General features: G+C 49.3%; 1 protein-coding gene across 2 annotated transcripts in view; it reads left to right on the plus strand.

Annotated features, from left to right (window-relative positions):
• Positions 1 to 19,216, plus strand: part of Gcn1 (GCN1 activator of EIF2AK4) — a 58,446-nt gene that overhangs the window by 14,792 nt on the left and 24,438 nt on the right. For both annotated transcript variants that reach the window (XM_005078981.4, XM_040731676.1), the window contains exons 10-33: positions 125 to 199; positions 649 to 777; positions 1,370 to 1,420; positions 1,763 to 1,861; positions 2,098 to 2,271; positions 2,830 to 2,982; positions 4,607 to 4,699; positions 6,287 to 6,362; positions 6,477 to 6,636; positions 7,592 to 7,781; positions 7,872 to 7,996; positions 8,676 to 8,854; positions 9,636 to 9,729; positions 11,047 to 11,160; positions 11,265 to 11,463; positions 12,425 to 12,580; positions 12,847 to 13,031; positions 13,829 to 13,909; positions 14,144 to 14,287; positions 15,649 to 15,776; positions 15,857 to 16,046; positions 16,210 to 16,280; positions 17,549 to 17,714; positions 17,973 to 18,167. In XM_005078981.4, coding sequence (XP_005079038.2) covers positions 125 to 199; positions 649 to 777; positions 1,370 to 1,420; positions 1,763 to 1,861; positions 2,098 to 2,271; positions 2,830 to 2,982; positions 4,607 to 4,699; positions 6,287 to 6,362; positions 6,477 to 6,636; positions 7,592 to 7,781; positions 7,872 to 7,996; positions 8,676 to 8,854; positions 9,636 to 9,729; positions 11,047 to 11,160; positions 11,265 to 11,463; positions 12,425 to 12,580; positions 12,847 to 13,031; positions 13,829 to 13,909; positions 14,144 to 14,287; positions 15,649 to 15,776; positions 15,857 to 16,046; positions 16,210 to 16,280; positions 17,549 to 17,714; positions 17,973 to 18,167 — 3,227 coding nt within the window. The remainder of the gene's footprint in view (positions 1 to 124; positions 200 to 648; positions 778 to 1,369; positions 1,421 to 1,762; positions 1,862 to 2,097; positions 2,272 to 2,829; positions 2,983 to 4,606; positions 4,700 to 6,286; positions 6,363 to 6,476; positions 6,637 to 7,591; positions 7,782 to 7,871; positions 7,997 to 8,675; positions 8,855 to 9,635; positions 9,730 to 11,046; positions 11,161 to 11,264; positions 11,464 to 12,424; positions 12,581 to 12,846; positions 13,032 to 13,828; positions 13,910 to 14,143; positions 14,288 to 15,648; positions 15,777 to 15,856; positions 16,047 to 16,209; positions 16,281 to 17,548; positions 17,715 to 17,972; positions 18,168 to 19,216) is intronic.

Raw genomic sequence — 19,216 nt, forward strand, 5'->3', positions numbered from 1 at the left:
GGGGATGGAAGCAGTCATGTCACCGTGGAGCTAAACAACAGACTCCAGATGGTGTTTTCTAGGGAGTGAGGCAAAATGGGCAATGGCATTTGAAACTAATGAGCATTGCTTGTTGTCCCCTTAGCCATCTCCAGTCTGCTGGCATCAGTGACGCTTGATCTCAGCCAGTATGCTCTGGACATCGTGAAAGGCTTGGCTAGTGAGTATGCCGACCCCTCTGCAGCCCCTTGATGCATCTTGAGTTTTGTATTTGGTAGCTTGTTGTTGTTGTTGAAAAGGGCACATCTCATGTTAGAAATAAACTTTAGCATCAGCAAGATGGCTCCTTGGGTTAAAGGTGGTTTCTGCCAAGAGTGCCAACTTAAGTGCAGTCCTGGAAACCACATGATGAAAGGAGAGAACCCATTCCCACAAATTGTTCTCTGGCTTGTACATGTGTGCCATTGCACCCCTCTTCCCAGACATAAGTAAATAAGAATGTTAAAAGTGAAAAAAGAAAACGAAATAAGGCTTTATCCAGCAATGGGGGAGAGAGTTTCTTTTCTGTGATTGTTGATGGTGAGGTCAGAGAGCTGGGAGTAAAGAGCTGGGACTAAAGTCTGCATGTTGAGCTACCACAGCCCCTAAGCTGTGGCTCTGTGTGTCCAGATCAGCTGAAATCCAACAGCTCCCGCCTGATGGACGAAGCTATTCTGGCGCTGCGCAACCTGGCCCGCCAGTGCAGTGACTCCTCCGCCACTGAGGCCCTGACCAAGCACCTGTTTGCAATCCTTGGAGGTGAGCAGACCTTCTTGGCACAGCAGATGCGTCCCAGCCTTGGACCCGGGATGTTGTGGGGACTTGATTCTGAGTCTGCTCTGGGAGAAGTTGTTGATGAGGCACACCTCCACATGTGTGGCAGAAACACACTTAAGGTGATGCCAGTGCTTGTGTGTGCGTGGGAAAAAAAGGAAAGAAAGACATGAAGATGTTAATGGTGCCATTGAGTAGTGGGAACATGATGTAGCACATTTTTCTCTTTTTGTTTTCTGTTTCTCATTTTTTCTGTAAGAATGTAATACTTTTGCCTGTCTGTCTGTTTTTGAGACAGGGTATTCTCTGTGTAGCCCTGACTGTCCTAGAACTCACTCTGTAGATGAGGCTGGCCTCAAACTCACAGAGATCCACCTGCCTCTGCCTCCCAAGTGCTGGGATTAAAAGTGTGCGCCACCACTGCCTGGCTGAGATTGTAGTACTTTTAGTCAGAAAACAAAAGGCTATAAAGTGCTGTTTTAAACCCAGTTTCCCACCAGAAAGGCTGCTTCGGGCATCTACATGTATGCCATGAAGTGGGCCAGCGTGAACAAGCACTTTTGTTACTTACTCACAGGCTCAGAAGGAAAGCTAACTGTCGTAGCCCAGAAGACGAGCGTCCTTTCAGGTAGGGGTCCTCCCTGGGTGACAACAGAGTGCTGTAGTGATGGAGGAGGAGGGTTAATGAAACGTCAGGAGAGATGAGTCCTTTGAACCCCGGTGCCCAACAGTGGCTGAGCCAGTTTGCCTCCCAGGACTCTGTTGGCAGCCTGCATGGCCGGAGGCCTGGTTTCTCTAAATGGAGAGACTGGAGGAAATTTGAAGGAGTATCTATAATGGTCGGGAAAGTGTGGCTGCTGGGGCACCCGGAAGAGGTCTGTGACCTGGTATACCCTGGTGGCAGTGGCAGGAAGGCTGTCTGCTGTGGCTTTGTGCATGGGAGGGCCCAACCAGAGAATCTGCTTTTCAGGGATTGGAAGCCTCAGTCATCACGTGGTTTCTGGCCCTTCCAGTCAAGTCCTGAATGGGTCTGTGGCTGAGCTGTTCATTCCGTTCCTCCAGCAGGAAGGTAATTCTTGTGGCATGGGGAGCTTGCTGCTTAGACCCATTCTTGACCATAGTTTTTCAGTCAGCCTTCTAAAAGGCTTTCTAAAGGCATGCCTCCCCGTGTTAGCTGGGCTGGGAATTGTCTGAAATGTTACTGCTTCCTCCCCTGGGATTCTGGTTTGCCTTCTCGCACTGCTTGCAGTGATTTGATATGGTTATAAGACGTCAGACCGACTGGACTTGTGCCGCTTGCCCTAGTGCACGAAGGTACCTTGGTACATGCTGTCTCTGTCCTGGCTCTCTGGTGCAACCGGTTCACTACAGAAGTGCCCAAGAAGCTCACTGACTGGTTCAAGAAAGCCTTCAGCCTTAAAACCTCCACCTCTGCAGTGAGGCATGCCTACCTGCAGTGCATGCTGGCCTCCTTCCGAGGTAAGAAGTCCAGGCCTGCATTGAAGGAGTGACTGAGCCCAGGGGCATGCTCACCATTCAGGGCTTCCTCTTCCAGCACGCTGACTCTACCTCATTTTCTTTTGAGTCCTGGTTTTCCCAGTGTTGACTTCTGCTTGATATTTTTTGTTTGGTTGTGTTTGTTTTTGTTTTTTTGAGACAGGGTTTCTCTGTGTATCTTTGGCTGTCCTGGGACTCACTCTGTAGACCAGGCTGGCCTTGAACTCACAGAGATCTGCCTGCCTCTGCTTCCCGTGGTTCTTTGTTGATCAGCTGTTGGCAACCCTAGACAGTTCTCTTGGATCTTTGTTTCCTTATCTAGTGGAGGAGCAGCTGGTGATCAGATTAATAGGATTCTTTTACCTCCAAATTTTATGGCTACAGAGTTTTAAGTCCAGGTTCTTACTCCAGTTCTCTGAGATTCTTGGAAAATTAACTGAAGGGTTTTAGCCAATCCACACCCAGATGAATAATGTCTTCTCAAGTAGTCTTGTCACCCCTGCAGACCAGGATGTCTCTGAGATGTTTCTGTCTCCACAGGTGACACACTCCTGCAGGCCTTGGACTTTTTGCCCTTGCTTGTGCAGACAGTAGAGAAGGCGGCCTCCCAGAACACTCAGGTCCCCACGGTCACCGAGGGGGTTGCTGCAGCCTTGCTACTCTGCAAGCTTTCCGTGGCAGACTCACAGGCCGGTAAGAGTCCGCATGTGTCCAGGGTGCCAGATGACAGTGCTCTTTCAGAGCCCTTGGTCAAGTGTTGGATTTTTAGCATCAGCCTGTTATCTACCTGCAGGGATGAGCTCTGGGTCACGATAGGAGTGTCCTTGGCTCTGTTACTTCAGTGTTCGGGGCTAGGTTTGTCTGTGATACTTGAACTGCTAGGTTGAGTATTAGGACTTTGTGCCTGGTTGTTTTTTAATTGTTGCGCTTGTTTGTTTATTTTATATGTATGTTTTTCATTCCTGTATGGGCACAACTCTACTCAGTTCCACAGAGGTCGGAAGAAGCGTCAGATTCCCTGTAACTGGAGTGATAGACAGTTGAGAGTTGCCATGTAGGCACTGGAAACCTGGGTCCTGAGTTATCTCCCGAGACTTCATGTCTTAATTACCTACCTATTCATAGGATGTTCTAGTTCACTCCTTTATTGTGATAAAACACCCCGACAGAAAGCATATTGGGGTGACAGGTTCATTTCAGCTACAATTCCAGGTTGTACTCTGTCATTGTGGGAAAGTTAAGGCAGGAACTTCAAGCAGCTGGTCACATCATGTCTCCAGTCGAGCAGAGAGACATGCTGGGTGACACACTGTGTATACCATGTCTATCAACTGCATGGAAACCATTCAAGTTGGAGCCTTCCCATTCTTCTCTGCCCCCTGGGATTTTGCCTTTCTTGAGTTCTCTGTATTAGTCAGCTTTGTCACTGTGAGAGACTACTTGAGAAATTCAACTGAGGATGAAAGAAAAGATATATTGTGGCCCATGGTCTCAGAGGTCCCAGTCACATGGGGTGTGGCAGTTGTCCATTGTGCATGGGTGTGTGTCAGGCAGGGAGTTTGTGGCTGGGCAGAGCTGCTCAATTCCTGGTGGCTGGGAAGCAAAGCAAAGACACAGACAGGTCTCAGTGTCTCTTGCCAGGGCATGCACTGGTGACCGACCTACTTCCTCCCGGTCCTGTGTCCTGAAGTTTTTGCCACCTGCAGTGCTACTGTAGGCTGGGTCCATGTTTTGGAGTGGGTGCTCAGCATCTGACCTCTAGCAGCCTCCCTCTGCCTATGCTCTTACCCGGCCTTGCTTCTGTACTGAGAACTAGGATTCACTCTTGCATGCTGTTATGCCCACTGTGCATACCTTGGACGAGATAAGCGTGAACAGGGCCTCACTTCAGCACCTCTCAGTGTGCGTATTCTGGGGTGGGAGGACAGAGATGTTAGTCATTTGGAGGAGGGTTGAGCCTTTGTGTGAGGAATGGATGTTGGGAAAGGTTTCATGAAGGAGGAAGCATTTGAATAGTCTCTGAGAGCCTGGAAGGAATGGCCACAGTTAGGGAAAGGAGGAGAGAGCTGCATTGTGTGAACCTGCGGGGTTCCAGGTAGGTCCCTGGGTAGTGGGAATTCCAGAGGAGAAGCTGCAGGCCTCAGAGAACCCTTTAGTTGTTCAGACCTAAGTGAGGCTAAAAGGACAGACATTTGCTTCCAGAATAGGAGAACAGTGAACTTTGGAATGGTCCTTCACAGAGTGGCTTCAGCTTGGAAGGGCCATGCTGTGGGGGACATGGTGTACTGTGTCATGGGTGACCTTCGGTTTCTTTCAGAGGCCAAACTGAACAACTTTTGGCAGCTGGTTGTAGATGAAAAGAAGCAGATTTTCACTTCTGAGAAGTTTCTGCTCCTGGCTTCAGAAGATGGTGAGTTTCTAGGCCCCTGACAGGTCTTTAGGGGAGGACCTGTTTCTGAGCACCTGCTTGGCCAGCAGCAGGGCTGTTTTGTGAATGAATGCATTCCTGTGGGAGGGGAGTCAGGCTCAGCAGGAAGGCAGACTTGGGAGGACTGAAGAGACAGTTGTGGAGCTATGATATTAGCTGTAATTATAGCTCAAGGATAATTGGTGCTGTCTTCCTTCCGCTAAGTGCTGGTGGAGTTGTGGCAGCTCTACTCCCCCACCAGACGACACAGAAACTAGTGGTTTCTAGCCTGGCAGAAAGGGAACAATGATCTCCAAATGTATTTGTAAAATTCTAGGTTGCCTCACAGGAGTCTGCTGCTAATTAGTGATTTGAAAAGTCTTTTGATTCACGAATCACAACATCCTATTAATGAGCTATAACTCTTAGTCACTTTCTGGTTTAAATTTTTTTTTAGTTAGCTTTTGATAAGAACGACATTCATATCGTTCAGAGACAAGGTGAGAGGGAATCTTCATTGAAAACTACCTCTTCCTGGGCGGTGGTGGCACACGCCTTTAATCCTAGCACTTGGGAGGCAGAGGCAGGTGGATCTCTGTGAGTTCCTGGACAGCCTGGTCTACAAAGTGAGTTCCAGGACAGCCAGGGCTACACAGAGAAACCCTGTCGTGAAAAACCAATAAAAGAACACATGCTCCTGCTTTGACCTCTAGCCACTCGGTTCTGCTGGCCATCGACAGCCAGTTTTATCTGCTGCTTCTATGTCCTCGATATTGTACATAGCCACCCCTTTGTATGTTCTCTACCTCGTTTGCACAAACAGTGCGCTGCTATCACCACCATGTCTCCCAGACTGGAAATCAGTGACTGTACAACTCCAAGCCCTGGCCCAGCTTACAGTGAATTGGTTTTTCTTTTTTGAGGTGTATTTTGTTCTATGTGTTTGAGTTTTGCTTTCATGTATGTCTGCACTGATACTCGTGGAGGTCAGAAGAGGGAGTTGGATCCCCTGGAACTGGAGATAGGGATAGTTACTAGCCACCATAACCACGAGCTGGGAATCCAACCCAGTTCCTTTGCAAGAGCAACAGGTGTTCTTAATCACTGAACTATCTCCTCAGCTGCCCCCTCTTTTTCTCATAAAATGAACTGTAGCTTCATGTCTAGTGTTAATCATATTTACATTTTTTAGTTCACTCCAATTCTTTATGGGTTACAGAGAGAGTGTGTGTGTGTGTGTGTGTGTGTGTGTGTGTGTGTGTGTGTGTGTGTGTTTCAGTAGTGGGTTCTCTCCTACCATGTTAGTTCCAGGGATTGAATTCAAGTCATCAGGTTTAGTGGCAGGCCCCTTAACTCACTGAGCCAGCTCACTGGTCTCATGTAGTTGTTTCAGAAAGACTTGCGCTGGCCAGGTGATTGTGGGGAGCACCTTTAATCCTAGCACTTGGGAGACAGAGACTGGTGGATCTCTGAGTTCGAGGCCAGCCTGGTCTACCGAGCAAATTCCCGGACAGCCAGGACTACACAGAGAAACTCTCTCTGGAAAAAACAACAAAAAAGACTTGCACCGTTTCTTTCTTTCCCTTACAGCCCTGTGTACTGTGCTGCATTTGACGGAGAGGCTCTTTCTGGACCACCCGCAGAGACTCACCAACAGCAAAGTTCAGTACGTGAGCCTCTCTTCTCTTGTCCTCTGGGCCGACAAATCAAATGTTGGAACTTTGAGGACTGGGTGTGTGACAGGTTTGCTTCCCGGGACCATCTCTCTTTGTGTTTGCAGGCAGTACTATCGGGTTCTGGTGGCTGTGCTCTTGAGCCGTACCTGGCATGTGCGCAGGCAGGCACAGCAGACAGTTCGGAAGCTGCTGTCCTCACTTGGGGGCATTAAGCTGGCCAATGGCCTTTTGGAGGAGCTGAAGACTGTCCTCAGTTCTCACAAGGTGAGAGAGGGTCTGGGTTCCGGAACCAGTCAGTCACCGTGCTTCTGCTTTGGAGTTTTAGCTGGGTGATTCTAGGACTCTGCCTTTCCACCAAGCTTCAGTAACATCTTTGACTTTTAGAGGCTTTCTTTTCCTGTTTCCATACCGTTGATGCAGTTTAACTAAAATGCTTTTGGATATTTTCTGTTTGATTGTTTTAAAGTACTTAATTACATCCTGATCACAATTTCCCCTACCTTCCCTCTTCCTAGCGCCCCCTTCTCCCATTTCTGTTAAAAAAGAAAAAAGAAAAGAAAACAAAAGGAGGAGCTGGCCTCCCAGGGATATCAACTGAACATGGCATAACAAATTACAGTAAAATGAGACACAAACCGTCATATCATGACCCATTGGGATGAAAAGGGTCCCAAGCATAGGCAAAAGATTCAGAGGTTGCCCCACTCTTGCTGTCGGGTCCACGACCACCAACTATGTATATGTAGTTTGTGGTTGTTGCTTCAGTTTCTGTGAGCACTATGGGCCTTGCTTAGTTGAGTCTGTGTGCTCAGTTCTCATGGTGTCCTTGACCTTCTGCTTGCCTCCTTTTTCATTCTAGCTATCCAGGCTGTCTGGGTTCTCTGAGGCAGCAGCAGGAAGAACCAGGAGTAGACTGTGGAGACCTGGACTGTTGACGTTTTTTAGGTGCCAGGCTTTACTGTTTTTCCTCCAGTAGTGTGTTCCTGGTCTCCAGAACCAGTTTCCAATTCATTCTCTTCCCTTAAATTTTTTCTGGTGAATGTCCTGGTTGTCTTTCCGGCACATTTCAGTCCGGATTCCAGGGCAGGAAGCAAGGCATCAGTTTGCTCTCCAGCAGGGACTCCCTGCAATAGCAAGAGAGGCTCCGTGACCCTGCACACTGTTTGTGTACTGCCCTGCACAGGGCTCTGTGGGGGACTTATTTATTCTCTCTTTAAAGGTGCTGCCCATGGAGGCTCTTGTGACAGATGCTGGCGAGGTGACTGAGATGGGCAAGACCTACGTGCCTCCACGGGTCCTTCAGGAAGCTCTGTGTGTCATCTCTGGGGTGCCAGCACTCAAGGGTGATATCACTAGCACGGAAGCGCTGGCCCAAGAGATGCTGATCATCTCTCACCACCCGTCCTTAGGTCTGTGACTGTGGTAGGAATGGAGAGGTGGGCGGCTCTTCAGGGTAGGGTGATGATAGTCCAAGGCTTCAAGAAGCCCCTCTCCTTCAGTGGCAGTGCAGTCTGCGCTATGGCCAGCGCTTCTCACCAGGATGCAGATTGACCCTGAAGACTTCATCACCAGGCACCTGGATCAGATCATCCCCAGAATTACTACACAGAGTCCCCTGAACCAGGTAATGGGTCCATGAGCTGTGTTTGTACTTACATCAAGACCGAGAATTCCCTTTCAGGGTACAGGAAGTGAGGGCTCACAGAAACAAGAGAAAGAATGGTGACATGTAGGCTTGACCCTTGATTGTAAGTGACAGAAATGCATACTGGTTGAAGCACAAAAGGGAACTTAAGACCTTATTTGTGGACAGTGTTAGGCTGTGCGTAGCTTAGGATGGTGCTACCAAGGCTCAACTGGTGCCCTTAGGACAGTAGAGGTGGGTTCTGTACTTCCTCTGCCATGAGACCTATCTGGTCTCTGAGTCACTTCTCTCTGTTTTTGAATATGTGAGCTGCATTCTCAGGTTTCTGCTAAGAGTTTTGGGCTCACACCTTGTTCTCCTATCAGCTCCAGTGGGAAAGCATGCATTTTCCAAAAATGTCAGCTGGCACAGGGTCTCATTGCCCCAACTGGCCTGTCCCCAAGACTGTCATTCTGGCTAGGGGTTACATGCCTGCCTTTGGCAATGGATCATGGAGCTGAGAGTGGAGTGGTGATAATAGCAGAGCAAGGGGGAAGATTTGTGTGGTAAGGCATGCTCAGACTACAGAAATGGAGAGCTGATTTCAAGAGTCATTTGGGTGTGACAACCCTATTCTGGTGCTAGTTAGGGTACATGACTGTGTTTGTTTGTCTGGCAGTCTTCCATGAACGCCATGGGCTCCCTTTCCATCCTGTCCCCTGACCGAGTCCTCCCTCAGCTCATCAGCACTATCACCACCTCCGTGCAGAACCCTGCACTGTGCCTCGTGACTCGGGAGGAGTTTGCCATCATGCAGACCCCTGCCGGAGAGCTGTTTGATAAATCCATCATCCAGAGGTGAGACTCTTGCTCAGCAGTTGGCTCCCCTATTTTCCTCCACAGCACCAGTTTTCACACTTATTTGATGGAGACATCTTTTTTGGGGGGTTTTTTCGAGACAGGGTTTCTCTGTATTATTTTGGAGGCTGTTGGTCCAGCCTGGCCTCGAACTCACAGAGATCCGCCTGCCTCTGCCTCCCGAGTGCTGGGATTAAAGGCGTGTACCACTAACGCCCGGGTAATGGAGACATCTTTATAGGGTCCTTGTGAGGAATAAACAAAACACCATGTCTGTCCATGGCAGACAGACCTGCTTGTGTTCCAGGCCTGATGCTTGGCCCTAGAGTCTGGAGCTAGCACTATCCAGGTACATAGTACTTAAGTTACCTGGTGGTGCGAGCCTATAGCCCCACACTTTGGAGGCTGAGACACAGGGATTGTAAATTGGAGGTCAGCCAGAACTATATAGAGGCCCTGTCTACATTGTGACTGTGTCTCAGAAAAGAAAAGGAGGCTGAGGAGATGGACCTGAGTAAAGGAATTGCTGGCCCACCAGCCTAGTTAAATGTCAGCTACATATAGGTTCAGTGAGATACCTTGTCTCAGAAGATGCAGGGGAGAGTGATAGATGGAGATACTAGAAATTAACCTCTGGCCTCCATGTACACGTATGTGAGCACATACATGTGTGCGTGAACACACACACACACAGGTTTGCAGGTTTGCTGGCTAGGCTTGGTGGCTGTCAGGAGACTGGTGGCTCTTTTGAAGCTGGGTAACTGGCTCTGGTGTGTTTCAGTGCCCAGCAGGACAGCATAAAAAAGGCCAACATGAAACGAGAGAACAAAGCCTATTCCTTTAAGGAGCAGATCATTGAGCTGGAGCTGAAGGAGGTGAGTGCATGAATCATGTCTGGGAACCCACTGGGCTCGGCACTCAAGGTCCCTGGCTCTCTTGCTGTCTTATGTTCCCTCCTGATTTGTTCCTTGTCTTCTCCACCCTGCTTGAGGGAGACCAGGTTCTCACTGCACGTTGCTGCTCTGCCTCTCCTGCCCTAGCGTAACAAGGACAGACTGGTCTTGATTCCTGATGCTGTGGAGCCTGAGAGCTCCCTGAGATGACTGGTGGACTAAGCTCTAAAGAAGTTGTTCTGACGAGAGCTCTAGCCTCTCAGCCCATGCTCTCCCTCAGTCTTCCCCAGACTGGACTTTTTTTTTTTACTTTGCCCCCTGCTCTGTCCCACCAGTCCCTTGCCCTTCACACTGCCAGCTGGAAGCTGACTCAACTTAGGCGAGGCTTTCTTGTCTCGTCAAAACTTGCCCTTCCCAGAAAAGGACTCCTGCCCCTCTGTCCATGATGTGTTTGCTTCACTCCCTTCCTGGTTTTTGCTTTTATAACATTGATCATTTTATTATGTATTTGTTTCTCTGTTTATTGTCTAACTTTACTTGCCAGGTTGTGAGCTCTCTGAGGGGAGGGATTTCATCTTCTCCCCAGTGTCTCCAGCATCTCAAACAGCTCTTGGCATGATGAGGTGCTCAATAAATACTTTGAAAGACTGAGCGATCTCTCTGCCAGCCAAGCAGCCTCTGTCCTGTAAGAGCCTTGGCTGGGTCTGAGGGCAGGCTAGTTTTTAATCTGAAGTCGTGTGGCCACCAGAATACCCCTTGGAGATCAGTGACGGACTTGTTATTCTTCCCCTTCTCTTTTAAGCTGAGAATCCTGTTTAAAGTTTGCTTCTTTGCTGCTGTCTCTATACTGTAGGCATCCAGTAACTGTGACCTTTATGGAGGTGAAGGAGGGCATGTGCTTGTAATTGGAGTTCTAATTGGTCTAAATAATAAAAACCTGGAGTCAGATATAGAGGAAAATGCTGAGATCAGAGAGAAGGAGCAAGCCAAAGCCACCTTTACCTCATTGACTTCCTAGCAGAAAAGGGCACAAGTTCCCGTTTCTTCTCACTTATATCTTCTCTCCACCCAGCCATCTCATTTCCTGTCTGTACAGACCTCCAGACCTCTATGGTTAGCTAGTGGCAAGCTCCATTCGCTGATATTCATACAAGCCTTATTTGTACTGCATATCACCACATGTGCTGGGCTTGAGGCTCTGGTCTTAGACTTGAGTCTGGAAACCAGCTAGCTTTCCTCTGGTGGGGAGGTAGATCTGTTCTGTGGATATAGAGTTGGTTTCTGACCCCGGTCCTTCAGGAGATAAAGAAGAAGAGAGGCATAAAAGAGGAGGTGCAGCTGACTAGCAAGCAGAAGGAGATGCTGCAGGCCCAGATGGACAAGGAGGCGCAAATCCGGAGGCGGCTACAGGAGGTAAGTCGCCGCCACCAGCACATGACAGTGCCAGGAGGATGCTCTGTGGCCCAGCTGTCTCAGATTGGACTCTGCTGACTCTGTTCTGGTGACCCTGCTTGCAGCTGGATGGGGAGCTAGAGGCAGCACTCGGACTGCTAGATGCCATCATGACCAGGAACCCATGTGGCCTGACCCAATACATCCCTGTTTTGGTTGACGCCTTCCTGCCCTTGCTGAAGTCTCCCCTGGCTGCTCCCAGGGTCAAAGGCCCCTTCCTATCCTTGGCTGCCTGTGTCATGCCTCCTAGACTCAAGGCCTTGGGTAAGTCCTTATTTCCTTGCTGTGGGGATGTTTGGGAATTGGGCTGGAGGTAGCCGTGGTGTGCTAAGGAGATGTGTGGCCTAAGCTGCCGAATTTTGTTTCCATGTGGAAACAGCCTGTGGAAACTCACACTGGGTGTTCTCAAGAGCAATGAAGTCTCTTCCCTCCATTTCTGTAGTAGTTTTGTTGTAGCGCTGGAGACCATATGTGCTAGGCAAGTGCTCTGTAACTGAGCCCCACCCCAGCCCTCTGTAGCAGGCGTTGTCCACAAAGTCAGATTCAGAGGCAGTGAGAGGGCTGGTGTGCTGTGCTAGTCATTGTGCTCAGAGCTCATGAGTAGCATGTGTCAGTGACAAGGTCAGAGACCTCTGTTAGCTCTGAAGAAACACTAGCCAAGCAGGAGGGTGGGAGTTACAATGGCCTTACTCTTGTGAGCCATTGGTAACTGTAAGCAGACTTTCTTCCTAGCCTAAAGGGGATGTTCTCGTGACTGGGGCTGGAGTCTGCAAGCTGTTCTGAGAAGAGATGTCAGTTGGTGCTTATAGAACCTCCAGAAGTATTAGCAGCTCCTGATGGAGAAACTCTGTGGGGTCAGTGACTCTTGGGTGGCTCGTGCCTCTCAACACACTGACCATTTAGAATCAAAAGTACCAGCTCTGGAGACATGGCACTTCATGCCTGTAATCCCAAAACTTGGGAGGTGGAGGCAGGAGGATCCTGTTCAGGCTAGCCTGGGCTACATAGCGATGTCATGTCCCAAAATAAACATCACGTCCCCCCCAAAAAACCAAAAGGGCAGCTATTGCCTCTCTCTTTTCTTTTGATACTGCCACAGAGACTTAGTAATTAAGATACCTGCCACAGCAGGGGTGGAGACAAGGCTGCCACTGTTCTCATACTGCCTTTGTTTTGGGCCAGATGTGGTGTCATTGTGGGTCATTTGCTGCTTTTCTTCTCACAGGCACCTTGGTGAGTCATGTGACTCTGCGCCTGCTGAAACCAGAGTGTTCTCTGGATAAATCCTGGTGCCAGGAAGAGCTTCCAGTGGCTGTGAAGAGGACAGTGTCACTGTTGCACACGCATACCATCACCAGCAGGGTGGGCAAGGGCGAGCCAGGTAAGGGACAAGGAGGCACCAGGTCGCAGGGCAGTGGGAGCTGGTGTGGGGAGTGAGGCAGGAACCACAGCGTCCCTGAGCCTCCTGTCCTCTGGTGTTGGGACAGTCCTCTCTCTGGCCTCGTCTGTTCAGCCTCACATTCTGGAACTGGGCCAGTCTGTGGGGTTAGAAATGGCCCTGGTCTAGCACCAGGTTACCGGCCGTTGTGCCTGGCACTGTGCTTGGTATCAGACTTCCAGCTTCTGTCTGCTCTGCTGCTCTCACAGATGCCGCACCCCTGTCAGCACCCGCCTTCTCCTTGGTCTTCCCGATGTTAAAGATGGTGCTCACTGAGATGCCCTTCCACAGTAAGGAGGAGGAGGAGGAGCAGATGGCCCAGATCCTTCAGATCCTCACTGTCCATGCGCAGCTGAGGGCTTCTCCTGACACCCCGCCCGAGCGAGTGGATGAGGTTGGCAGGGAGCTCTCTCATCTCATGGTTTGAGGGCCCTGGGAGGCAAGGGCTCACATACGTCCCTTGAGTTTTGGTGTTTTATCGTAGCAGTGGTTCACATGATACACACTGGGCTCTTTAATATGAAAGGGCCATGCTGCTGCTTTCATAGGTCTAACATCTATGTTGGTGTGTTTTGATTTTGCCATTGCTTGAGGTCCTGTGCCATGCATGCATTATGTTTTATTTAACTTGCTACCTATTTATGTCTGGTTCAACGTTGTATTTTTCCTAATCTTAAGAGCACTGTATGTGTTTGCATGTCTCTGGCATATTTGGTTTTTAAGTTACTCGGTTGCATGATGTGTACTGAGCTAGCTGCTCACTGAGAGTTCTCTTCCCTTCAACACTAACAGGCTTTGTGTGAGTCTCACTCTGTAGCGCAGGTCGGCCTTGAATTCACAGAGGACCTCCTACCTCTGCTTCCAAACACTGGGTAAATAAAGGTGTGCACCACTACGCCCAGCTGAGTTTTGTTTAGCATTTCTTTCTTTCTGGTAAAATTGAGTATCTCCTCTTACTTAGGCTTACAGTATTTCACTCTGGGAGTGGCAAGCAAGCTTCAGAACCTGTGATAGTCTGGGTTAGCACTTGCAATCTTGGTTGTAAATAAAACTAATGTTTCTAAAATGATTGAGTCAGTGCTGTGATCCAGAGTTCCCTCCCTTAGGTGAGGGAATGCCAGCTGACCAGCTGCTTTCATGGATACAGACCTTCCTACTTGATCACCTTACCTTTTCTCCCGTTCTCTCCAGAATGGCCCAGAATTGCTGCCTCGTGTGGCCATGCTGCGCCTGCTGACCTGGGTGATCGGGATAGGCGCCCCTCGCCTACAGGTGATCTGTTTTCTGTGGACTTGTTCTGTGGTTTTTTTGTGACTCTGACCTCAAGGATCAGTAGTCAAGACCTAGTTCTCTCTTGGTCCTCTTGTGTAGAAGGGCTGCCACTGCTTGGCTTGACTATAGGTCTTAGCCCTAAGGCACGGTGGGGTGGGTTTTCCAAGTCCGCCTGTCCAGCTCCCTTGTGTAAATTAGCTGCTGGACTGAACTGTGCATCGATGTTGTCCTCAGGTTCTAGCCTCGGACGCACTGACCACCCTGTGTGCCAGCAGCAGTGGTGAGGATGGCTGTGCCTTTGCGGAGCAGGAGGAGGTGGATGTACTGCTCTCTGCCTTGCAGTCCCCGTGTACCAGCGTGCGGGAGACTGCACTCCGGGTGCGTGTGTGCTTTGTTACTCTGGGCAAGTGTTGGAAAGGCATTGTGAACATTTGGCAGAATGTCCTTTACTTCAGACAGGGCTAGGAGGCAAAGAGATTGGAGGTCAAGGGTAGGTTAGGGTCCTAAGCTTGTCTATCACTGTCCACTTTTTTCTTCACTGTGGAAGACTTTCCTTAATTGTCAGTCTGGGTTGTGGTTCCTGATGCAGTTACATATAGCCTGTCTTTTTGCTTTTGTTTTTGTATTAATAAAAATACTCTAACAGAAGTGACTTCAGGGATCAAGGGTTTATTTAAGCTCACGGTTCAGGTTACAGTCCATTGTGGTAGGGAAAAGGGCAGGCACCATGACTTGAAGCCGTGGACACATTACATTTGCAATCAGAACAAAAAGAGGAGCGATTAGATGCTTATCTGTGCTCAGCTTGCGTCTTCCAGTCCCCCAGAGTCCAGGATTCCCGCCTTGGGAATGGTGCCACCCACATTGGGTATCTTCCCACATCAGTTAACGTAATCAAGATGACCCCCACTGGCTACCCAGAGGCCCATCTTCTGGGGTTTCTAGAATCTGCCAAGTTGTGACTGTTAATAACCATCCCCTGACCTAGCCCACAGGATTAGGATGTTTATTCAGCTCTCTGACTCTGTTTAGCTTTTCTGGGTGACTTTTAGATTGTGGGTCTCAAATGTTAGTTCCCCCCTACTACTGGGACTTGGTAAAATATGGGGAAAATGGTGGCAGTATGTTTTTTTTTTTTAATTCATTTAACAAACATTTGTTTTGAGCCCTTGTCAGCTATGCTTAGAGTTAAATTCGTAATTTTCACTTAAAAAAATTCTTATACTAGCTATGGTAGTGTACTCCTCAGGAGCAGATGCAGATAGATATGTGAGTTCAAGGCTAGCCTGGTCTACATAGTGAGTTCGAGGACGGTCAGGGCTACATTATAGAGTCCCTAACAAAACAAAATTTCTACCACCTCACATCATCATTTCACAAAAGAAAAGTAGCTGGGTTGTGGGGCGTGGTGCATACTCTGAACCTCTGAACTGTACCCTAGATCCCAGAAAACCATTGGGGATCTGAGTAGGTCAACAGTGAGCTGATTCAGCACCTGCAGACCTGCTGCCTGCCACCTTTCTGCAGATGGGGATGTTTCCTATTGAGCTCTCTAGTGGTATACCCGTGTGCTAGTGCTTGCAGTCTGGTGCTGTGTCTGTCTAACTTGAGGCTACGTATACTTGATTTTCCTTTAACTAGCCACACACAGATAATGGTTGTATTTAGAAGCGAGGAGATGGGACACTTGTGCTCTGAGATGTCAAATCTCACAGTCTGATCCGTCTGCCTCTTCCCAGGGGCTGATGGAGCTCCAGCTGGTATTGCCAGCACCTGACACTGATGAAAAGAATGGCCTGAACCTGCTGCGCAGACTCTGGGTTGTTAAGTTTGACAAGGATGATGAGATCCGGAAGCTGGCCGAGAGGTGAGAGTCCTTCCGGCAGAGGCTGCTAGAGACTGCTTCGGGCCGTTGCTTGACCAGTCCTAAATTTTGGTCTGCTGCAGGCTCTGGTCGACCATGGGTCTCAATCTACAGTCAGATCTCTGCTCTCTGCTGATCGAAGATGTGATCTACCATGAAGTAGCTGTGAGGCAGGCTGGGGCTGAAGCTCTTTCCCAGGCAGTGGCACGATACCAGCGGCAGGCAGCAGAGGTTATGGGCAGACTCATGGAGATCTACCAGGAGAAGCTCTATGTGAGTGAGCTGGGCAGCTGCTGTGCTCTGGGACAGGGGAAGTGAGTGGGTGGTCTTTTGTTCGGTTTGTGTCATGGTTCAGGGGTCCAGGCCATTCATTGGTCTGTCTGCTCCTGGTGCAAGAGAGAGCATTGCTGGGCATTTAGCCTCTTGTCTGTTGCAGCGACCGCCCCCAGTGCTGGATGCTTTGGGACGAGTGATTTCAGAGTCCCCTCCAGACCAGTGGGAAGCCAGGTAAAGTCCTGTTTTGGTCTCGTTGCCAAGCTTTCTGAGATGCACTGGCTGGACTGGGGTGGGTGCTGCAAGGAGGTAGCATGTGCTGATGCTAAAGCAGGACAGTCAGACCACCTGGGTCAGAGGGGCCTGTATCAGTGCTGGCTCCCCATGTGCCAGCTCTGTGCCCTGGGGCGGCATCTCCTTATCTGCTTGAGGAGCACACCTCTAGAACCTACCTGGAAAGCCCCTGGCCCTCGTCCATAGCAGTGTGTAATGTGCTCAGCAAATGTTGATCTCATCTCTCAGCCCCTGAAGTAGTAGCTGGAGGGTTAGGAAAGTGTCCAGGAGCAAGAATGACCTTGGAAGACACTTGTCACCCACAGTGGGCTTTCATGAGACAGTAGGGCTGGCTTCCTGAATAGCTGACCTCACTGTAGGGTTGTCATTGCTGTGATGAAACACCAAGATCAAAGCAACTTGGGGGGGGGGGGGGAAAGGGTTGATTTGGCTCACATCCATATCACTGTCGTTACTGAAGGAAATCGGGACAGGAACTCCAACAGGGCAGGAGCCTGGAGGCAGGAGCTGATGCAGACGCCATAAAGGGATGTTGCCCACTGACTTGTTCCCCATGGTTTGCTCAGCCTGCTTTCTTATAGAACCCAGGACCACCAACCCAGGGATGGCACCACCCACCATGGACTGGGTTCCCCCCCATCCACCACCATTAAAGAAAATGCCCTACAGGCTTGTGTACAGCCCAATCCTCTGGAGACATTTTCTCATTTGAGGGTCCTTCCTCTCCAGTGAGTCTAGCCATGTCCAGTTGGCACAAAACCAGCCAGCACACCCACATTCTCCACTCCTGTGTGACTTTGTGTGCTAGTATGGGCTGTCATGTGGAGCCATCTTACTTGCTTTCTTTTCCATTCAAGACCATCAGCTTGGAATAGGAATTTCTAGCTGTGTTTCTAGCTAAGGAAAGTAATTCCACTTTGCCTTTGTTCCCATCTGAGGGCTGTCACATCTGTTTCTTTAACAGGGTCTCTCTTCTTCCAGCCTGTCTCACAAATAGGGGGTGTACATTTCCTTCCATAGTCAGGGAAATAGGCAGAGGGGATCCTTACCTCAGGACACCCTGTAGGAGATAACCTTGTGGACTAATGGCTGGCCTCCATTTCACAAGTGGTTTGTTCAGAACCACCTTGGGCAGTTGCTTCATGGTGGGCTGCATGGGATGCTCTCAACCAACCCTTGCCAACCCACAAGCTCCCATTTCTTTGTAGGTGTGGCCTAGCCTTGGCCCTGAACAAACTCTCGCAGTATTTGGATAACTCTCAGGTGAAGCCACTCTTTCAGTTTTTTGTCCCTGATGCTCTCAATGACCGGAACCCGGATGTCCGGAAGTGCATGTTAGATGCAGCGCTGGCAACACTCAATGCCCATGGAAAGGTGAGCATTTTCAGCAGCTGGGGAGGCAACACTGAGCAGATGACAAAGAGAAGCGAGTGACAGAAACCCTGACAGGGCACCAGCACCTAGTGGGAATTTCCTTTGTGCCAGAAAGGCCCTGAGAGGATGTAGTCCTCAGGCCGGCTAGAAACTGGAAACCTTGCCAGTCTTGCCAGCCTTACCAGCCCCAGAGGCAAAGCCTGTGGTTCTGATGCGGCCTGGAGGCTGACATGTGACTCTGGGGTGTGGCCTTTTCAGGAGAATGTCAACTCCCTGCTGCCAGTGTTTGAAGAGTTCTTGAAGGATGCACCCAATGATGCCAGCTATGATGCCGTGCGGCAGAGTGTGGTGGTCCTGATGGGTTCTTTGGCCAAGCACCTGGACAAGAGTGACCCCAAAGTAAAACCCATTGTTGCCAAGCTTATTGCCGCCCTCTCTACGCCTTCTCAGCAGGTACTCCCATCTCAGAGGCCCATGAATCACTGGGGAATGGGAATCCATTGTGGATAGGCTATAGGATGTTAGCAGCTGAGTGGCTGACACAAAGCAGACATTTCTCCAGGAAGAACCTAGGTATTTCATTTTTTCATACTCATTTGCTAGAGTTTTTTTTTTTTTTTGGTGCATTCATGCACATGTTTGCATATGTTTGTGCTTGTGTTTAGAGTAAATCTTGCACTGCATACACAAAGATTAAAAGAAACAAAACAACACAAACAATCCAGCTGTGCCGTGATGCACACCTTTAATCCCTGCACTCAGGATTTCTGTGAGTTCAAGGCCAGCCTGGTCTACAAAGCTAGTTCTAGGATAGCCAGGACTACACAAAGAAACCTGAAGCAGAAATGTTAAACTACACAAATTTAGGGATGTCCTATGATATTTAATGAAAGAGAAATCACTTACATGAAAAGCCAATAAAGCTGGTCCGCACGCTGCTCTCCAAGTCGAAACTGAAACCCAAAGAGGAAGCATCCCCTTCCCCTGGCTCTATTTACCAACGTATGTTCTACATACCTGAGAACATACCCACACACGGGAGTGGTCAGCACTTACAGATACATAAAATCACTCCCTACAGAAACCAAACAAACAAACAAACAACCCAAACAAAAGCCATCGCAGAGGCGCGCTCCTTTAATACCAGCAGATGAGTCTGTATGAGTTTGAGGCTAATGTGATCTGATCTGCTTAGAGCATACCAGGCCAGATAGTGCTATGTATTGAGACTTTATCTGAAAAATTAAACCAACCAAAAAACCAGACAGGTCCCATTTGTGTTGTGCTTTGTGGCCTTGTCCATGTGCTGGTGATGTGTTGCAGGTACCTTTAAGGCTTTTCAACAATAGTGTAAAGAGTTTTTCATGGCCGGCCGGTGGTGGCGCACACCTTTAATCCCAGCACTCGGGAGGCAGAGGCAGGCAGATCTCTGTGAGTTTTGAGGCCAGCCTGGTCTACAAGAGCTAGTTCCAGGATAGGTTCCAAAACCACACAGAAAAACC

Source organism: Mesocricetus auratus, unplaced genomic scaffold (assembly GCF_017639785.1).
Source record: "Mesocricetus auratus isolate SY011 unplaced genomic scaffold, BCM_Maur_2.0 Super-Scaffold_100025, whole genome shotgun sequence".
NCBI classification, from domain to species: Eukaryota; Metazoa; Chordata; class Mammalia; order Rodentia; family Cricetidae; genus Mesocricetus; species Mesocricetus auratus.